General features: G+C 40.3%; 1 protein-coding gene across 2 annotated transcripts in view; it reads left to right on the top strand.

The window, feature by feature from the left end:
• LOC149300119 (ras-specific guanine nucleotide-releasing factor 1-like) overlaps window positions 1–13481 on the top strand; it is a 34411-nt gene that overhangs the window by 13229 nt on the left and 7701 nt on the right. Inside the window, exons 7-21 of one of the 2 annotated variants that reach the window (XM_089485695.1) lie at window positions 268–461; window positions 798–907; window positions 1273–1391; window positions 2033–2193; window positions 2488–2549; window positions 2745–2877; window positions 3956–4038; window positions 7616–7864; window positions 7965–8329; window positions 8463–8588; window positions 9675–9845; window positions 10357–10463; window positions 10815–10927; window positions 12074–12134; window positions 12449–12552. In XM_089485695.1, coding sequence (XP_089341821.1) covers window positions 268–461; window positions 798–907; window positions 1273–1391; window positions 2033–2193; window positions 2488–2549; window positions 2745–2877; window positions 3956–4038; window positions 7616–7864; window positions 7965–8329; window positions 8463–8588; window positions 9675–9845; window positions 10357–10463; window positions 10815–10927; window positions 12074–12134; window positions 12449–12552 — 2158 coding nt within the window. Of the gene's footprint in view, window positions 1–267; window positions 462–797; window positions 908–1272; window positions 1392–2032; window positions 2194–2487; window positions 2550–2744; window positions 2878–3955; window positions 4039–7615; window positions 7865–7964; window positions 8366–8462; window positions 8589–9674; window positions 9846–10356; window positions 10464–10814; window positions 10928–12073; window positions 12135–12448; window positions 12553–13481 lie in introns of both variants that reach the window. The other variant, XM_089485694.1, reaches the window with a different exon arrangement.

The raw sequence follows: 13481 nt of genomic DNA, 5'->3' as shown, positions 1-13481 counted from the left end.
CGTCCTACCATCATGTGAACAACTCAGTGTTTCTTTAATAATACCCTTCTTGGAGGAGACAAAAAGATTGTATGACCTGTCTCTTGACCTGTATATCTGTGTATGTCTCTCTGTGATCCTGTCACATTGTATCTTCCTCTGATCCTGTCATCTTACCTCTAGCTGTATGTATCATTGTATCTCGGTCTAGACACTACTCTGTGTTCCTCTGTCTGTTACTATGTTCTCGCATCACTGGTGGGATAATACGCGGTCTTCTCTCCACAGCTGATCTGTTCGACATCCTTCTGCCGATGCTGAATATTTATCAGGAGTTTGTGAGGAACCATCAGTACAGCCTTCAGATTCTGGCTCACTGCAAACAGAACCGAGACTTTGACAAACTACTGAAACAGTATGAGGCCAAGCCAGACTGTGAAGAACGCACCCTAGAGACATTTCTCACCTATCCCATGTTCCAGGTGTCTAATAAAGAACTATATATAAATAAAATAAAAAAACAAGCTGTGTGTAGGGGCAGCATACAGACTGAGAAGATAAGCAAAAACAAAAGAACAACAGAATTGTGAATGGTATCTCCTTTACAAATGCATAGATGTAGACTGAGAAATGTAGATCAGGGTGTAAAATGACTGAGGCTCTTAGAAAATAATTTGGCGTCAGATAAGAACCATTTGGCTCATCTAGTCTGCCCTCCCAAGAAAAAACAAGATGTAATGCAGGGGGCTAGAATCTGAGTTATGAGAGTTACATTGTTGATATGATCATGGGTTTATTTCTTTTTTTAATGTTGCTAGATCCCGCGATACATCCTTACACTGCATGAGTTGCTTGCTCATACACCTCACGAGCATGTAGAAAGGAACAGCCTTGACTACGCTAAATCTAAATTGGAGGAACTTTCACGGTGAGTTACCAGAAATTTTATCATTCCAGCAGCCCCAAGTGAGTAATGACTTAGTCAGTTCAATGGATGGATTTAATAGTCCTCAAAATATACAACACATTTATATATTATAATTGTCGTACTTAAGTCATCTATAATTCTTCCCATGTATCCTCTAATGGTCACCTATAGATGTATGGGCTACCAGCAACTACTTCACAGTACAGTTTCTAAGTTATTCATTGTGATAGATTCCAAACCATAACTTAGCAGCAAAAAATCACAGCGTACACCGAATTTGACCGAATAAGATTTTGCAGTGAATTATGATTCGGGTAAATTGGTATTTATATTGGTAGAATATTGTATATACTTTTCTCTCCTAGAATAATGCATGATGAAGTCAGTGAAACTGAAAATATCCGTAAGAATTTGGCCATTGAGAGGATGATTGTTGAAGGCTGTGAGGTTTTGCTGGACACGAGTCAGACCTTTGTGCGGCAAGGTACAGTATGGGCTTTAGAACATTTAGACTTGTATACAACACAATAGACTAAGCAGGAGAATGAGACCAGAGTTGAAGTCTGGATGACTATTTCTATAAGGAAGGCTGTAATTGTGAAGCACTTTTTCATAAACACCAGTAAATGAGCACAATTACCCGAGGGACCTTATTTATTAACAGTGTGGTTACTGATTTAGCTGTTGTGGAAAGTACTCTAATTAAGGTAAAGATAGTGGCTTTGAACAAATTTCTGCCTTCTCCACATCCCACACACACCAGTTCCCATCCCACACACCTTTGCACCAAACCGCTGTACTCCCACATCAAATCTGAAACTCTGTATTCTACAAGGCATTATTTGCAGCCCCCACCTTCACTGCATCCCTCCATCTCCACTGTCTCTCTACTACCACTTTTGATCCTATTTTATTTTCGTTTAATTCATTTGGAAATGACGCAGGTCAGTTATGCTTTTAGTCATTTTGTCTGATCTAATGACTGATCTTGGCCTTAAAACTGAAACCACCAGGGTGTTGATGGGATCGATCGATCTTTAACCGACTAACTTTTATCAAATTGTAACCACGTGGTGAAGATGTTACCTATAGTAAAAGGTAGTGAACTGATCTTGATTCCTTTAGGCTGTCTGATCCAGGTCCCCATGTCAGAGAAGGGCAGAGTAACAAGGGGACGCCTTGGGTCTCTGTCCTTAAAGAAAGAAGGAGAACGGCAATGCTTCTTATTTTCCAAACACCTTCTGATCTGTACACGCAGCTCTGGGGGAAAATTGCATCTCACAAAGGTAATTACTTTTAAGGGTATCCACAACAGGCTCTTAGTTCAGGAATATAGAAAAGACAAAAGGACATTAACCCATTGATGACAATTGACGGGCTGTGCATGTGGCACTTGGAGCAGCTGCCTGTCCTACCTCATGAAAGTTACAACCCTGCCTCTCTTACTGGTAGACTCTGGGCTGGATGGGTCAGTTAAAGTTTGTTGTTTTGGTCCCGAGTATTCCCAACATTTCAGTGTATTTTGTGACTTGTTAATGATTGTTGTAGGTTAATACAGGATCTCTTTCCCTGATTTGTAGAATGGAGTAATATCGCTAATGGATTGCACTTTATTGGAGGAACAAGATGATGATGACAGTAAGTATATACCCAATTATATTGTTCGGTATTTTCCATATATGTTCCATTCAAAAAGATCCTTATCTCATTGTGTACAAATGCCTCAATAATATCAAGCCATTCTGCTTTCTGTAAACTCTGTAAACGCTCATCTGTTTAAACACAGAAGTTATTCATGTAACTTTATCCATGTCCTTCTGCTTCCTGTTATAGGTAGGCCCCCAACGCAGGATGGGGATCACTTGGACTTTAAGATCTCAGTGGAACCCAAGGACTCTCCACCTTTTGTTGTCATTCTGCTGGCATCTTCCAGGCAGGAGAAGGCAGCATGGACAAGTGACATTAGCCAGGTCACCACTGTGTCATCACTTTGTCATCATTCTGACTCTGTCATCATGACTATGGCACCATTGTGTGTATTTGGTATCACTGACATCTTACTGTTACACTCCCTCTGCTTTATGTGTTCTGTTCTTTCTATTGTACCTTTTAGACGGTCTTTTGTCTGCAGACCCTGGTGTATATTCCCCTACGATCCACTTTCTCATTTAAATTATGTGTCTTTCATTAACTGTTCTTCACTTCAACCTCTTATTTGGGCTTCCTTCTTAGTTATGTTCAGGTCAATTCTTTCCATGTATTTCTATGCTCCTTGTCTCGCACACCGCTCACATGCTGCACACTCTTCTCATATCCTAATGCTTTACATTTTTCCTGTAGGATTTTAGTTGTTTGTTGTTTCAGCTGGGCACTTTTACGTGTACTTTCGGTGCTATATGTTAAGCCATATGTTATACTTTTTTCATGGTATGGACTCACTACTTTACATTCTCTGCATTTCCTTGTTTGTAATGTTATCCCTTTTCTGGACCCAGAAAATATAGTGTCAACACAGCACCAACAAATGGGGTAAATTAAGGAACATTGCTTTTAAAATAGCTATATATTTGCCCTTTGATTCATGTGTCTCGTTACATGTATGTGATGTCTACTGTTACATTCTAGATCTGAGGTTTCAGCCCTACATATCCTCCTCTGTACTGTCTTCTCTGTGTGCTATACTTTGCTTGGTGCTTTGTGCAAAAACCTCTCAGCCCTGTCCTTAAATGACTCTGAGCAAGGCAGGTTTTTCATTCTCTCTTCACATGAGCACAGGTGGCAGTTATCATGGATAAGTGACCCTGACAGATCCACCTGTGTGAATTAATCTACATTCTTCTCTGGTAATATGAGGATATGAAGATATCCTGTTTTCAAAAACCTAGCTTGCTCTTATCTGTTCTTCTGGTCTTTAGTGTGCATTTGTATTGTCTTTTCTATTATTCCTTTCTGTTGTCGTTTGTATTGTGTTACCTTATAAGTCCCTCTCTTTCTCTTTCACTCAATGCCAATGTCTTCCTCCCACTTATCCCTGTATCTGCTCTACAGTGCGTGGATAACATCCGTTGTAATGGTCTTATGATGAATGCATTTGAGGAGAACTCCAAAGTCTCTGTACCCCAGATGATTAAGTGAGTTATTCAAGAAATTATATGCATATAATGTATGAAGGTGTTCTGGAATGTTTTAGATATGACGCAGATTAACATACTATTACTTGGTTACTGTGTAAATGGTGTAATGGTACATTTTCCAGTTGGATAAAAGCTTGGAGTGGAGTAGTGTTCCATTCTTGGTCCCATATTATTTAATTGTCAATAATCTGTAACACATGGCACTTAACCGTGTTAAACCATGATTCCTATATTTGATGAACCTGCACAAAACCTTGATCCCCATATTTGATAAACCTGCACAAAATCATGATACATCAAATGATTCAGGAGAAGTAGGGCCTTCTTTGGACATCATAGAAATACACAAAACATAATCATTATTAGTGATAGTAGATAAAAAAAATACTAAAATAGAAACAAAAAATAAATTTTTTTGCAATTTTGCTTAAAATTTCTTCTGTAGGTTCCACAGCTCAACAATGACCCAATTTATGTTCAACAATAGCTGAATTACAGTCATACCCCATATATATATATATATATATATATATATATATATATATATATATATATATATATATATATATATTGGGTTCAAGAGAGCCACATCGATGCTTTACATATTTGTTTTTGCACTGTTCTCAGAGATCAAGATCACTTTGGAGATTTCACAAATTTTTTGATGTCATGATCAATGTTCCCTCTAATTTTTCTTAGGTGGTGTGCGCAGAAAATTTCTCTTGTGCAAGAGCCAAAATTTTGTGTGCACAATATGCTTCTGCAAATGTTAAATTTAAATTGTTATTCTATATTTTTGGTACAGTATAGTATTACTTACTGTAATGTTTTTTTAAAGGTGAAATTCTCACTGCAAAAGTAAATTATGAGCGAATCACGAGCGGAGGCTCCAGACCGCATAAAGGATAAAAAAAATTTGGGAAAAACTGTTGTCCGCAGGGGCGTACCTAGAGTATTTGGCACCTGGGGCGGATCCTGTACGTGGGACCCCCACACACACACTTTAAAACTGCATAGCTTCTATCATTAGGCAAACATTGACGGTGGTACAGCATAACTGCTATCATTATATACTGAGGCAAACACTGACAGTGGTACAGCAGAACATCTATCACTATATACTGAGGCACGCACTGACGGTGGTACAGCATAACACCTATCACTATATACAGAGGCACACATTGACAGTGGTACAACATAACACCTATCACTATACATTGAGCCAGACATTGACAATAATGCAGCATAACCCCAACCACTATATACTAAGCCAAACATTGATGTGGTGTAGGCCTACCACTTTAGTGTCTGGCCTAGTATCTATCTATCTATCTATCTATCTATCTATATATATATACTATATATATCTATATAGGGGTGCACCGAAATGAAAATTCTGGACCTGAAAATTTAGCATTCACTTGACTGAAACCGAAAATGACCCCCCCACACCTTGAAAAAGAAGAAAAAAAACCACTTTTATTAAAAGTAACACACCAAAATTAGACAAAAAAAATCAATAACAATATATATATATATATATATATATATATATATATATATATGATTAACAGCAATCACACTCCTATCATGCCCAGGTTCTAGCATGTACTGGTTGCTTGGGCATGATAGGAGTGGGATTGCTGTTAGAAATCATATATCAAAATATTGTTATCGAATTTTTCTGTCCAATTTTGGTGTGTTACTTTTAATAAAGGTGTGGTTAACACACCAAAATGGAACAAAAAAATATATAATTGCTAACAGCAATCCTATCATGCTCAGGCAGCCAGTACATGCTGGAACCTGAGCTTGATAGGAATATGATTACAGCCTCCCTATGCCATGCTATCCCCCCCACACACGTACACATCCATGCTATCACACACACACTCATTCACAAACATTCAGTTTAAACTACAGCATAACACCCATCACTCTCACACACTTACTAATTCACTCTCACAGAATGTTTTCCTACCTGTCACTTTTCCTCCTCTTCGTTCTTCCTCTTCTGTGTTCTCTCCTTCCTTTGCAGTGGAGGCAGTGGATGTGGCTTCATGCTGTGCGCCGGGATATGACATCAAATCCCGCCGCGCGCATCGAAAGGGAGCAGGATCCTTGATCTCCCCAACCGAGCTTGCTCCTCTAGCGGCGGACATTACTGTCCGTCTCTGAAGGGGTGCCGTGTGCACAACCAGTAGCAGACCGGCCCCCTTCGGTACGCTACTGGTTGTGCGCACAATTTTTGTTCGTGTGCGCTCCCTCTGAAAGCTATGTGCGCACGCACAAGCGTACAGCTTAGAGGGAACACTGGTCGTGATGACATCACTGGGCTCCCAATCAATTTTATTTTTTCATTTTATTCATATTTCATTTTTCCCAATCGTGTGATCGGGCATTCCTTGTATGAAGGTGTATCAGCGCTCGTGGCCCTGTTACAACATCAGTCAATAGACGTCTGATCTCCCACGTAGCAGCAGGGAGATGCCCATGGCCCTGAACAAAAAAGACAGGACGTAGGTCCTAATGGGCTTCTTGGCACAGGTTTTAATGATGTACAGTTGCGTCCTAAGGAGACTGAACGGGTTAAGGCAACATATCAATGTTTGCAGATGACACAAAATTATTTAAGATGACTCAATCAGAAATGAATGTCAGCTCCCTTCAGAAGGATATGATTGGGCACTTGCATGCTTCAGCATAGAAGAATGTAAAATCATGCATTTGTGGAAGAAAAACAAGCATGCTAATTACACATTTAATGGCCGCGTAATTTGCAAATCCTCTATGGAGAAGTATCTGGGAGTAGTCTTTGGCAGCTCCGGCAAAAGCAAGCAAGTTGATATCCAGTAGTAAAAGGGGATTGAGTGTACAGGATGAGAATGTAATATTACCACTTCATACATCATTGACAATACAGTTTTGGGCATCAGTTTATAAAACAAAAGACATGGTAGGACTGGGAAGGGTTCAGAGTCCGCCAACAACATTGAATATATCAGCTAAAAAGACAGACTTCACAAATTAAGCTTGTTTACGTTGAAGGAAAGACGCCATTTTCCCCGACTTCTACCACTTGATTATGAAGTACAGGTATATTGAAGGGTAACACAAAGACGTGTCTAGGAATCTATTTAATCTGAGACATTTACAGGCAGAAAAGAGGCATCCTCTAAGGCAAAGCTGTTTGCCATTAAGCAAAGGAAAGGGTTTTTCTGACAGCCAGAGCAGTAAAGATGTAGAATACAATGCCAAGTGGTTTTGGGATATTTGGTTAATAATTTCTAAACGTTTGCATGTCTAACTAGTAAACACAGTGATTCAAGATTGTAATAATTTAACCTTGGTTTAATTAATGTTAATCCAGGGGGGGAGATCAAGATTTGTTTTTAACCTTTTTGGAAAACATTGGATAAAAGTCTTAATGTGTTTTTTCTATTCTTGATGGACCTTTTCAAGAATCGTTGCCAATCTGAGTAAAATATGTAACTGTGTACATTCTTGTAATGCTGGTTGATGGTGTGATTTGGAAATCTGAGAAATAAGAACCTTTGCTCATATGATCCCACAGGTCTGACAGCTCACTGTACTGTGATGATGTTGATATTCGCTTCAGTAAGACAATGAATTCCTGCAAGGTGTTACAGATCCGTTATGCAAGTGTTGAGCGCTTGCTGGAACGCCTCACAGATCTGCGTTTCCTCAGTATTGATTTCTTGAACACGTTCTTGCACTCATACAGAGTTTTCACTTGTGCGGATATTGTGCTCGACAAACTTATTGCTATCTACAGGAGGCCAGTCAGTGCTATTCCAGCCAGGTGGGCATCAATTTAAGAAAAAGACCTCTCATGTAAATTCAACAGTTTGCCGCCATGCTTTTCTTCACGTTTATTCAAAACTTCTTTTTTATATGCCCAGGTCCTTGGAGCTCCTCTTTGCCAGTAACCAGAACAATAAACTTTTGTATGGTGAACCACCCAAATCACCTAGGGCCACCCGCAAGTTCTCATCTCCGCCACCCCTCTCCATCACCAAGTCCTCTTCCCCAAGCCGCAGACGCAAATTGTCACTCAACATTCCAATTATCACTGGTGGAAAAGCGCTGGATCTTGCTGCTCTGGGATGCTCGTCTAATGGTTACTCCAGCCCTGGACCTCCACCATATAGCAAAACCACTCTGGACATCAATAAGCTCTATGTGTCTGGAAGCTTCCCCAGCAAAGTGGGAGAGGGAGAGGAACCACCAGCAGAGAAAGATGAAGAGTCTGCAGCACAAAGACAGAGTAAGTCTATCATACTAATGAAAGGGGGGGGTGAGAGTTTTGATATTAAGGAATGGAGTCACAAAGGATAATATATGAGTTGGTGTGCATATTAATATTCATCATTCGAAAACTGACCAATTTTATATTGCAGTCATTGAAGCTTCCACTCGAGTGGAATCTGATACAGAACAAACACAAAGCGATGAAGCTGAAACAGATACTTCTCCCACCCGGTCCCCAACCACTCCAATATCTCAGAGGAGCCGGAATTCTGCAGGTTACTTCACTGTCTAATGTGGTGTGGATTAATGTATCTGTAATTCTTCTGCCTTGGGAATTCAGAATATAAATTTCATGTATTCATACCAGGGGTGAGCCTAGGGATAGTAAAGACTGGATTCAGTATTACTTTGGGGCTCACCCCTTAACTAAAATACACACATATACTAACACCATACAACAACTTCCACATGATGACTCTATTATACATGCTTCCTTTCCCTAGCATCACTAACCCTAGGATCTTCCCTGACAATTTTAACACCATACCCTGATACACACACCCATGTTAACATGATACATTAACACACCCGTAGACCGAATGCACATTCTCAAGCTAATACCATACACTAATATATACACACCCTTACACTGCTGAAATACATTCATGCGAACACCAAATACATACATTCCTGCTAACACCATATGTAGACACACGCTCATGCTAACACCATAAACTTACATAAACACATACACTCACATATGCCAATTCCACATACTAATACATACATCCAAAACCCATCTTATTGTTATTTCCATCTATATTACTTTAATTTTTTTCCCCTTTATTCCGTTCTTTCATAAAATGTAAAAGGTTGGTTAAAATAATATATACACACATAGTATAGTGGGATATGAGCAAATCCCAGTTTATTCCCCTTTACAAATTACTTGTAGCTACATTCTGCTACATTCAGCTACTCATGAAGAAACTACAAGACTTTATTGTATGATCCCTTGTTTAGAGCACTATGTCTATAGGTCAACGAAGATCTTTTAATCTTGGTTACAGGTCAGTATTATAGTCCACGAAGTCCATTACCTCGTTCAGTTTAATTCTAATATGTTCTCTTTTGATTTAATGTTTTCATCTTTTAAGCGATTAATAATTCCTCTTTGTTGATTACTTTTTTTCATCTACATTTAATCAAACCTGTGATATTTTTCCATAATATAAATTGATGTAGATTATACCGTGTGTATATATATATATATATATATATATATATATATATATATATATATTTGTATGTTATTATAACATACAGGTATAAATGCCATTTTAATATTTTTCCTTACATAGATTTCACGCTCTTTTCTTATAATAATGGCATTGTAATGACATCTTGTCGAGAACACGATAATACACGCAGCAACCTATCTGCGGCTTCTGCCTTTGCTATCGCAACCGCTGGAGCCAACGAGGGTACACCAACCAAGGAAACCTACAGAAGGATGTCTTTGGCCACAGCAGGTATATGGGTGTTCAACGGGGAGATGAACGAAAGGGTCGCTATGACAAAAAACAGATGGCTTCCATAACATTAGGGCATTTGCTTATTGATGTGCAGGCTCAGGTCAAGTTAATGCAGAAGATGATTTATGAGTGGGAAATGCATACAGAAATCATGGGATTATGCAAGGACCGACGGAGGGAGTACGACGGAGGGAGTACGACGGAGGGAGTACGACGGAGGGAGTACGACGGAGGGAGTACGACGGAGGGAGTACGACGGAGGGAGTACGATGGGGGTTATGGTCATACAATGCTAAAACACAGGGAGGGGATTTGTGTTAAAGATGCAGTTACGTTTTTCCCAATGGTTATCCCTAAAACAGTGTCTATCCTTTAGTGTTAAGTATGTTGAGGAAAACCTATAGCTATGTCTATTTTGATGCTTTTTGCCCCTTTGCAAGTTGCTGGGATGGAGGCATAGTCCGGCCTCCCCTTGTTACTGAGGATATGTGACTTTTGTATGCTGCAGGATTTCCTTCCGAACAGAGGAACGGAGACAAGGAATTTGTGATCAGGAGAGCAGCGACAAACCGCGTGCTAAATGTACTTAGGCACTGGGTGTCCAAACATGCACAGGTACCCTCACGGTACTCACTCATACTCAAGCAACATGTCGGTGCCTCATCTCAAATATCCAATCCCTGTCCATATCCTCTGCCTAGCAATGATTACACCTGCTACAATTGTTTCTCCACCCTCCCATTACCAAGAAACAACCATTTCCACCAACCCTCTCCATGATTATCCATCTGTAAATAAGCCTTCGCCACTACTCCACCTCCAAGTACTACCTCTACCTCCAATTGGCTTCGAACGACCTTCAGATCCCCCACTCCAAGTAGCCTTTGTGCTTTTTGAGGTATATGTACAGAATGTTTTTTGACTAATGTGTGTTTCTTTATATGTGTGTCTGTGTGCTTTTCATAGGACTTTGAGACAAACATACAGTTGAAGACCAAAGTCATTTGTTTCCTTGAGGAGGTCATACACAACCCTGAGCTGTTAGCCCAAGAAAGGAAGGCTGCGGCCAATATTATCCGGTGAGGCACCCACAGTAAGGGTACAGCGAATATCCTATAAGACACCTTCATTCTAAGCAGATTAAGTGGCTGCATTAGTTAATTCCCCTGCTGAGTCTCTTGAGTATGAGGGGAAGACATCCATACAAGTATGAAAGAAATTCTTTATATCACTGCAATGTGTTTTTCTTTAAAAACAAATGTCTTCTACAGTTTCTGCATAACCAGTCTTTTCAGTACTTGAGGGTTTAAAGAGGGGGTGAAATAGAAGGATAGGAAAGGTGGAAGTGAGTATTACTTTAGTTGAAAAGGGAATAGTCTTTAGATAGTAAGGAAGGAAGGCTTCATATAAGAAGGAGGGTAGAAGAATCAGGGGCATAGAATTTGGGTGAAAAGGAGGGAGTAAGGTTTTGGGGAGTTAGGCATTAAAAGAGTAGATAAGAAGAAACTTTTGATGAGAAAGTGTGAAAGTAAGGCTTTATATGAGAAGTAAGTACAAGCGTTTAGAGAAAAAGTTTGTGTTACAAAACAAGAGCAGGATAAAGAATAGAGAGCAGAAAAAGAGAGAATATGTTTAAAGGGGTTATATTTAGCAAACAATATGAGAGTGGAGGAGGAAACCTGGATTCAAATGGCATACAATGTATTTTTTATTTTTGAGACGTAACTCAGCTTGTGCCATTGTGTAATGATGACATGCCATCCACATATTAACAAAAAGCTATATAGACTGATTGTTGGTTGAAATAATGGTCGAATTCTCCTCAGAGTTTTCCTTTATTTAGATCATGCGCATAATCGAGACAAGGCACACAACAAACAAAAGTGGAAGCGTTGTCTGATTACATGTTTTGATTACATGGTTTATATAGCATCTTATCTACTTCTAATAATATATATATATATATATATTTTGATTGGTTACTTTTCAAGCAGGTTACGCCTCTTAAGCTGCATAAATAAGAATGGCCTAGACTTGACCCTTTGCACATATATATAGAATAACAGAGTAGACATGTTGGCGTGACCTCGTGCATATATCACAGACTACACATTTTCTACTTATGTCTCTGTCAGCAATAATATTTACGATAACATAAGCATTTTTCTAACACTGATACCAAAACATGCCGATATATTACTTATTAAACTTGTTTCTGTCTCTAGCACTTTGACTCAGGAGGACCCTGGAGATAGCCAGGTTACTCTGGAGGAAATTGAACATATGGTAAGTCAGCAAAAATATGTAAACCAGGATGGTAAATACTGGTGACTGAATATTATATATATTATTATAAATCACACAAGTGACATGATAATGCCTTTTCAGTGTGTATCACTGTATTGGTTCCAGAAAAGGTAGAAGTTTTAGGGGACTGGTGCTGAATCTCTGGGGTCTTGAAAGCTTATGCGATTCTACATGTTACTTTATGAAGACTGATCACAACATGTACTATGTCTTCCGAATACGTTACAGACTGAAACATATAAGGAATAAGTCTGTGTGGTAGATTAATTTGTCACGTTGGTGTTAATGTGCAGGTCTTGGGTAGTCCTGTAGAACCCTTTGAGTCTCTGTCTGCTTTGGAAATTGCTGAACAGCTCACCTTACTGGATCACCTGATCTTCAAAAAGATACCATATGAGTGAGTAACAAACTCCACTTCACAAATACTCTCCCAGTATGTCCACTCATCCAGTCTACTCATCCAATCTACTTCTACTGAACTTTCAGCTTTCACCCTCCCTCCCAACAGTCAACAAAAATCCCAAAACCCACTTCTTCAGAGAAGCATTCCACCGTAGCTGCTAGAACTTCCTTGTCATTGAGACAACCACCACACTACCTCTCACCCTTTCTCTGTGCCTTATACCCCCCACACTACCTCTCACCCGTCACTGATACCCCCCGCACCACCTCTCACCCTTTCTCTGTGCCTTATACCCCCCACACTACCTCTCACCCGTCACTGATACCCCCCGCACCACCTCTCACCCTTTCTCTGTGCCTTATGTTTGTCACCCATTTCCCTCTAGATTGTAAGCTTGCGAGCAGGGCTCTCTCCACCTAATGTATCGGTTTGTCTTAGTCTGTCAATTCTCGTCTTGTCATATCCCTTGAACTTATGTATTGTATTAAGCGCTGCGTAAATTGTTGGCGCTATATAAATAAAAGATAATAAATACCGTATTGGCTCGGATATAGGCCGCACTTTTTTCCCCCACTTTAAGTCTTTAAAGTGGGGGTGCGGCCTATATTCGGGGTCTAGCGCCCGACGCCCGGGACATGCAGTCCCGGGCGCCGGGCAGGCAGCGGGGTTAGGATACAGATCCCCCGCAGCGGTGCAGGGGACCTGCATCCTACTCCCCGATACGCTCAGACAGCCTCCCCTGCCAGCACTTCCCACGGGGGGGGGGCCGGCACGGGAGGTTGTCTAAACGCACGATGCGTTTTACCTCTGGCCCCCCGCCTGACTTACCGGAGCAGACTCCCGGGTGTCTTGCGGGGCCGGCGGGGGACATCTACGCAATACGCGTATACAACTTCCGGTGCCGGCACATCCGGCACCGGAAG

Source organism: Sceloporus occidentalis, unplaced genomic scaffold, assembly GCF_023333645.1.
Source record: "Sceloporus occidentalis isolate IW3139 unplaced genomic scaffold, rSceOcc1.0.p SCAF_26, whole genome shotgun sequence".
NCBI classification, from domain to species: domain Eukaryota; kingdom Metazoa; phylum Chordata; class Lepidosauria; order Squamata; family Phrynosomatidae; genus Sceloporus; species Sceloporus occidentalis.
Note: the sequence above shows the minus strand (reverse complement) of the source record. Positions and strands in the feature narration are given on the sequence as shown.